Source organism: Limulus polyphemus, unplaced genomic scaffold, assembly GCF_000517525.1.
Source record: "Limulus polyphemus unplaced genomic scaffold, Limulus_polyphemus-2.1.2 Scaffold7896, whole genome shotgun sequence".
NCBI classification, from domain to species: domain Eukaryota; kingdom Metazoa; phylum Arthropoda; class Merostomata; order Xiphosura; family Limulidae; genus Limulus; species Limulus polyphemus.
This window is the reverse complement of record NW_013673506.1, coordinates 16,180-24,613: the sequence shown is the minus strand read 5'-3', so window position 1 is coordinate 24,613 and position 8,434 is coordinate 16,180. Positions and strand designations below refer to the sequence as shown.

General features: G+C 28.8%; 1 protein-coding gene across 11 annotated transcripts in view; it reads right to left on the bottom strand.

The window, feature by feature from the left end:
• Positions 1-44: 44 nt before the first annotated feature.
• LOC106474947 (hydroxymethylglutaryl-CoA synthase 1-like) overlaps positions 45-8,434 on the bottom strand; it is an 18,958-nt gene continuing 10,568 nt past the window's right edge. For 7 of the 11 annotated variants that reach the window (XM_022403204.1, XM_022403203.1, XM_022403207.1 and 4 more), the window contains 7 exons: positions 7,653-7,778; positions 6,789-6,953; positions 5,827-5,980; positions 5,016-5,186; positions 3,767-3,990; positions 1,965-2,116; positions 45-1,814 (listed from right to left, as the gene is read on the bottom strand). In XM_022403204.1, the coding sequence (XP_022258912.1) occupies positions 1,692-1,814; positions 1,965-2,116; positions 3,767-3,990; positions 5,016-5,186; positions 5,827-5,980; positions 6,789-6,953; positions 7,653-7,778 (1,115 nt within the window). In that variant the 3' untranslated portion in view covers positions 45-1,691. Of the gene's footprint in view, positions 1,815-1,964; positions 2,117-3,060; positions 3,210-3,283; positions 3,991-5,015; positions 5,187-5,826; positions 5,981-6,788; positions 6,954-7,652; positions 7,779-8,434 lie in introns of those variants that run through there. The other 4 variants (XM_022403210.1, XR_002614066.1, XR_002614067.1 and 1 more) reach the window with 4 other exon arrangements.

The window sequence follows — 8,434 nt, the reverse complement described above, 5'->3', positions numbered from 1 at the left end:
ATGGCTTGTCTATATCGTATACATACATATATATTATTCATACCTTCGGTGTATAGGGCGCAAGCAGATTTTGACATCAAGTTTTGGGGTAAAAAAAGTGCATCTTATACACCGAAAAATACGGTAAGTCTGTCAAAATCATTCTTTAATTAATAGCTTCTCATTTTACCATATATGACATATATGGTAATATCTCAGGTTACAGAACAATCTTATAAATCTCAGCTGTGTGAAAAAGACCGAGATATCATTTTTTAGCAGATAAGCTGATTATATTTAATTGTTTGGTTAATATTAGAAATAATCCAAAATAGGTTTGTTTGTCAAATATATAACCCACTTCAAAATATTTCCACGAAACATTATGTATTACAATTACAGTAGAATATCAAAATAATATTAAATTTAAAAAATGAAATAAACAGATAAACATAAGTCAAAATATTTATTAATCTCAAAGTAAAAACATGTAATCTCAAGATTTAGGCAATAATAACTAATAGTGAAATATGTATAAAGCATATTAAAATATATATTAAAAAATGTCTTAATTTATTAAATGCATATATTAAGTAGATATTTAGATATTAAAGGAGTAATAAAGGAATTTCTTTGGTCATATTGTTAAAGCATAGCAGTATACCATTATGCATTTAATTTAGATTTTGAAAACAATAAAATATAAACAATATTATTAACTGATATAGGTTAAATATGAAGAAACAAAGAAGCACTTGCTTTATTTAAAAACAAGTAGATAATACAAAAAAAATGTTCTAAGATCAAAGTTACCTGTGTAAGTACACATATAATAAAGAAAAATACAGAAAACTAATACCATGGTATGAATTCATGAACAAAAAACTTGAGTTTTACAACCAACACCGTTTCCATGTAGTAATGAAAAACTGATTAGCCGCAAGGGAATGACAAAAATTTTGGAACAGTGATTTAAATCATGAAGGCACAGGTGAAGATATTGGTTCTTTACATTTACAGATAATTTTAGTAAAATGGCAGCAAATTTATCTCATTTTTACACATGTATACCAGAAGTACTGTGGTAAATTTTAAAGTTTTCTGTCCTGTAACTATTTGCAACAAATGCATATCATATAGTAGTTACTATGATCATTGTAAACAGTAGTTACTATGATTTTTACTAAGTTTATATTACACAAAATTAAGCAAAATAAAAAGTAGCAACACATAATAATTCACAAGAATATTCTGTAAAAATCTAACAATACTCAAAAATGGTTTTAGTTTTCTATTTTCTAGGAAAAACTACTAAACTTGTTCAAAAGCAACTTAGAAAAGTTTATATTAAAATTTATCTTCAAATAAAAAAAGAACTAGTTCAATATATTAAACATGCAGTATTGAAAATAATATTCTTGTAAGTTTCTACTTATTCAACAAGGTTGAAAAATACAGATCTATACAAATGAAACCTAAGGCAATAATTACATTATAATGGTTCACAAAACATGATTGTTCCAAGTTACCTAAATAACATCCATGAATGAATTGCTGATTTTATTTCTCTCTCTTAAAAAGAAACAGTTAAAATAGTTAAAAGTCACTTCAAAAGCAGAAGAACAGACAACATCAGTGTCTCACATCAAACAGTTCATCATCACAAGTATGGAAGACAGGTAGTAGTACCTTTCACTATACACCTGGTACCACTAAGAAGTGATAGTGTCTGCTACAACCAGAGATGTGGGTGTGGTTACTGTTCTCTTCACAGAGTGACTGCAGCCATTCTCTCCATGTCCCTGAATCTTAGATGCTGGTTCAATGAGGTTTTCCTAATAGAAAAATACCAGGATGATTAATAATACCAAAACATGCTACCAAGTTATATTTTAAAACATTTTTGTAATAATTACAGGATGTAATTTTTTTCTTAATTTATGCAAAAATCATGTATAAATATTAATTGCTTACATCAGTCTTACCTTTGGCATTGTACGTTTATGCTGTCTGGGAGTTCCATTTACTGGGTCTGGTTGTTCATATTCATATTGTCTTCGGTGCATGCTATCCACATAGGCAAGGTACCATACTCCGGGAAACAGGTCTTCCACTTTACCAACAGGACTGTAAGGAGCTAAATTAAAACTTACAAATGGTATGAATGAGAGCAATATCAGTAAAATAAACAATTTTTTGTTCTTCACCTTACTCAACATTGGGCCAGACCCATTACATTATTTTATCTGAATTAAGAGATTTCTTTTTAAAAAATCAATAATAAAATAATCCTTCAAGTAGATTAAAGAGATGATCTCAGAAACATTACTATATTTATGACAAGTTATCTTAATCTGGTATAAATATACCAAAAAGATAAATTTTTGTGTATAAATGCCAAAATTGTGTATTTCATTTCAAAAGTCTTGTTAGATCACTGTGAAATTTCCACTTTTCTATTTTTTCCAATAAACACTTACTTTCAGAGGTGATGTGTAGATGGACTTTGCAACAAAAGTTCACAACTTCAGTTTTTAAAGATATATGTTTATCTAGCCCATGTGAGAAGTTCAGTGATAATCATTACACCACCAAAAATATGCTTAAACTCAAGAGTTCTGGATACATTTTCTGGAGAATATTATAGTATCTAATGATTAAAAAATATTTGGACTAAATTATATATTATTCTGTATTATAATGGTTATGTTCTAATATACTGTGTATCAAATGTCCATAAAATTTATTGTATCATGTAAATGATCTGGGAAAACATCCCGATTCTTTATCAACACACAAACTAACAAGTTTAGTTCATATTACAAACTGACAATATCAATAGTAACGCATGTATATCTTAACACTGATAGTGTTTATTGCCTACTTTGTATTAAAACAACAACAACAATACACACACACACACACACACACAACAAAAATATTCACAATTTGTTTATCATGGATGATTTAAGAACAGTATTTAAAAGGAAACAAGTTTTATTTTTTGTAAACCAACCATATCACATTATAAACACCACATGCACACTAATGATGTGAGCAATGTGGGGAACAAGATATTACTTTTCCACAAGATGTATGATGCATTTCCTGTTCCATAATATTCATCCTGCCAGGTGTCATTTTATAAGTCCAAATTCACACTGCTTACAGCAACTTTAAGATCATCAATTGTCTGGAAATGTCTTGCATATAGTCTGTCTTAAAAGGACCTAAAATGATAGAAGTCCAGGATTTTAGGTCAGAACTATATGAATGGTAGGGAAGGATCATCGATTCAAACTTCTAAATTACAGTGGTGGATAGAAGATGAACAATACTGGACCCAAAAGTATTAATGTTGCCTGAGAACATCTTGCATTTTGATGACAGGATACTCAATAACTAATAGAAACACGCTTCACTGGTGTCTTAGTGCATATGTGGCACTTGGCAATTATGAAAGCATCAGGTGGTTGCAGACAATCAATACTACAAAATCAACAACTCATTTTGTAATTGTGTTTTATACCAATTACAGTAGAAAAATGTAATGCAGGATACCTTGAGCATCAAATGTTTTATCACTCATCAACACTGCTACAATTAACTTGTATCTAGTGCATTAAAATGAAAACTCCAGTTCTGTCTGAAAACACTTTGTAATTAGTTTAAAAACTGAAGAGTTATTAACCATAACATGTGTATATACAACTTTAAAAATCATTCTTGCTGTATCTAAGTTCTTACGAAATGTTTACTGAAGAAAGCAAAACAAATGTATGCAAACCTTGATGATGAGTCTGTTCTCGAAGCTTTAAAATGGATGTAAATTCTGTAGGACTAACTTTCTTTCTTAATTCTAAATAGTTCAGCTGGTCCTTCAAAGCTGTATGTAAGCTCTCCAACAATTTGGCATCAGTAGTGACTATGATGGAAAACATGCTAGAGGCTAAGCCTGACCCATATGAGAACATGCCTACTCGCTTTCCAAGTAAATCACTGATGGAAGATCTGTAAAAATAATAAATATCTAGGATGTTTTCAAAATATATTATACTGGATGCTAACTTTCTGAAGAACTGAAATTGGAACATACATAGAAAATATTTCAATATGCAATGATAAACAAGTAAACAAAAGTTTTGAGATGGCTTGACTGGATAATGAAAAAACTATTATAACTGTACGGCAAAATTTTGTCGAAACGTCATACAGTTATAATATAGTTTTTTTCATTACTCAGTCAAGCCATCTCAAACTTTTATTTTCTTAAAAGTGGGTTCCTTGTTATCAAGAGTTAAACAAGTAAACTTTAAATAAAAAACTAAAATAGACAGTAAATAAATAATATTCAAAAACATGTCTCACTTACATAACATGTAAATTTTGAATGAGTTTCCAGATATCCAATCCTTAATACTCAAGTGCACTTGACTTAACATAAACACAGAAACTGGCAAATGCATTCAAGCCCAAAACAAAATTGTGAAAGACAAAAGTAACATTTTCAAGTACCATGGACAAAGGAAACTTTGGTCCATAGTTTTTGTACATCAAAATTTAAACTTGAATTTACATCAGTGTTATATTTTGTTGTTTGTTTATGTGTTTTTTTCTGATGTTTCATCAACTACCTACTTGTAATTTTTTAGTGTTTCTTTCTATAGGTTCAGCAAATCAATCAAATTTTAAAGTACCTACTCTCAACTTGAAACTACCTAATCTTAACAAATGGCTTTCGAATAAATTAAAAGTCCATATTATGTTTTAAGTACAACATATATTTATGAAAAACATTTTTGAAACTGTTTGCATTCTATAATGACACAAATACAGAGAGTAATAATAAAAATAACATTATACTCTTTAGTAGCCATAATATTACTAGACATTTTCACAGCTTTCAACATATTAGATAAGGTTAAACTTCATTTATGTTTAAGTAAGAAATTTGTATTTGAATGATGGCTTTTAAGTATGTTTGCTAAAAATTTACTACAACAAAAAACTTCCTCTTCAACTTTAGACTAACAAACCTGACTATATATGAAGCCAAACATCCATACAGACATGGTGTATACATATTCCCCACACGATTGGCAAGCAGAAGGCCAGGCTGGGTTTTCTTCTCAAACAAGGGCTTACTGAACTCCACAAAAGCTCTCTCTACGTCTTTATTAAAATATGTTTCTTGAAGTTTCAGATGACTGGGAAAAAATTAACAAGAACAATAAATTCTGAATAGTTTCAGAAAATCATATAAACAACTCACCAGAGATGACATCTTAACTAAATGTTCAGAAACAATACAATGATCTCAAAAATCTGATAAGACAAATTAGAAACTTTACTGCATTTAAAACAGTAATTATAAAGAGTGATTACACTTTTTCTGACCCAAAATATTTTTTGATTTTAAGAACAAAATATATATTATAGTATTTTTACTTTTGAAATAAAATGCACTAAACATTATATTTCAAACACAATTTAGTATAAAACAAAGTGTAGAAATTAATTTTATCATGTACAAGAAATAAAAACCAACAGGTGATCCTGACACAAAAAACATTTGTATCTCTTTGTTATCTCCAATTATGACATTCAAAAAATGACAAAATGCTCCCTTTTTTCATCTAGACTCTTTTTTATTTTTTTTAGCTGTTAGAGAAGACAAAAGCCCCATTTAAAAGTACTCAAGGTTTTATGTTGTTTTTTTTCTGGTGGATTTCTATGATCGATTAGTAATGGTTCTGAGTGTTTGTTATTTCAAAAATACTACCTCGGGTTTAGACAAAGTTTGTGTGTGTTATTTTTGTTCTAGTTCTAAACACTGGAACAATGTACCTGAATGTTTCCATGGTTTTGTACTTTTCACTATCAACATTTCTTACAAAATCATTGAGAACAAGCCTTGCAAGAGCTTTCTTCACTAGTTTACAGTAAGGAGCATGAAACAGAATGATGTCTAGATCATCAATAGTGAACTCTTTCCAATTACCTAACAGATAGGAAAAAAAAAAAAAAGAGATAAATATTAGTGATCCAAGTTGAATAACTAAATTCATACGTGACACATGTGTACAGTACAACACTAGGTACCTGAAATAATGCACATACACACACAAAATAAATTGCATTAAACAAGTTGTATAAACAGTTTTTAAGGTATATACATGTTCATGTAGCCATATCCATATTAATTAATTGAAAAATCTGCATATAATAGTAGTGGTAATTAATTACTATTACATAAGAAAGGAACTTTTTAAAATCTTAATTTCTAACAAATGTATATCTAATATCACATGTGTATGTTAAGATACTGATTAGTTTAAATTACAAGTAAATTAATTGTGTATAACAAACTCACCAATTTCCTATCTTTTAAGTCTAAACAAAATACCTAAAAATTAAAAACATGCACATTTTAATTAATAATAAATGATGAAACATAAAAACTGTCTAAATCATCATAGCATAGAAACTGTATCTTATGTTTGAATATACCTTCAGCAAAAGTACAAATAACAACATATTTGGTAATAAACAATTAAACTCTTTCCAATAACTAATTCTATTATAGTTCACTATTTAATTAACTTTTTTTTATATTAATAGTTAATTATTTTAAGAAAAGATTATTGCATTAAAGGAGCTTTCTAGAAACAGTAAATGCATTAAAAGTACAGTCATAAACATGTCAAACACAACGTTAGAGAAAACACAGTGCTTAAGTTATCAAAAAGTGTCTATTGATAAAGTAACATATTTGAAAACTAGTTTATAAAAATAACTTCACATTCTACCTGTTTTTCCCAAAGCTTGAGCCTTTCTACAAAATAATTGGTAACACTGATCTAAAGCTTGAAAGTAACACTGGATGGCTAATTTTCCATCAACTCTTGGAAACTCTGAGAGCAAGTCAGGTTTATAGAAGTCATACACATGAGCCATGTGTGTAGCTCGCATTCCTAGAAAAATGTAAATGTTCATTATTATACATGTATCACATGAATAGTATATATATTCTAAGAATATTTAGTGTGTATAAATCATAAAGGTAAATTGTATAATTAGGAATTACATTTTAATGTATTTAAACCTGTATCACAGATTTGAAAACCAATAAATATAGGTAAATTTCAATAAAACATATATATACACATGTACCCTGACCACAGCATTAAGTCCTAAAAATATATAATTTAAATATACTTTGCCACTTTCATTGTTAATACTTCCAATGACAGATATAAACAGCATTTCAATTAAGATTTTTATGCTATAATGAGAGCTTGTTGATTAACTCAATGAATTGCATTGATTAATGTTTTGTACCTATTATTACTCCATAAGAGAAATTAGTGAGCAGAGAATATACAGTATATTAGTATACTCATTACAGTATTAAAAGCAAAAACACTGAGAAACACCAATTTTAAGGTATCTAAATAAACCTATAAAATAGCTAAAAATAAACACTGAAAAATAGAAGCCATAACCATAAGTTAACTATGGCAATATAACAGGTGGTAGATAAACTTGTATCATAATCTAAAAATGACATCACAATGTCATTGTATGTTAGTTTCCATATCGGAGAACCATGAAAATTATGTGGCCAAAATTAACCTTAAAATATTTCCTCTCTAATTAATGCTTAGTTTTACCTCGTTCAAAAGTTAAAGCAGCACCTGGTCCCACAAGCATGGCAATAGCCCCAGCACCTCCTGTTGGACGAGCATTACCACTAGCATATACTGCAATATCAGCAGCAACAACAACAGCATAACGACCTAAAAATATTTAGTTTACTTTAGCACTGACCTATTACTTTATAGCAAAAAGTTTCTTAATTTGTATACACTTGTTATGTCATCAGTGTAGTGAAACATCAATCCTATCAACTGTATAACAAACATAACATAAAATAAGTTTTATTTTTAAAACGTATTATGCCACATGCATATATATAAACCATTCAAGAATATCATACTGATGAAACTTGGAATCAAATTCTGCCAATCAACTGAAAAAGGAAATCTTGAAAAAAAAGAGTTTTTAAAGCTAAAGCAAATACAAAGCTTTCAAAAATATAATGCTTTATAAAAATAGACTGAGCTTTAGGTTTAGCTCTAAGCATGAAACATAAGTTTTTCTGCTTATTTGAACTACATGGATAACATTGGGGATTAAATGACAGCCAAGTATGGAGGAGTCTTCATTTGCAGCACTTGCAAATACTAACAAATGCCATTAATCACCCAGCTTTAGTCAAGATAATGTGAAAATCATTTGGAAAGCGTAAATTAAATGATACGGAAACCTTGTTCAAATGAAACATTTTCATTTTAAAAAGTAGGAAAGCGATTAATAACAGTAAGTTGCACCAAACTCAAGAGCACATGTTGACTATTTAACTATATATATATATATATATATATATATATAT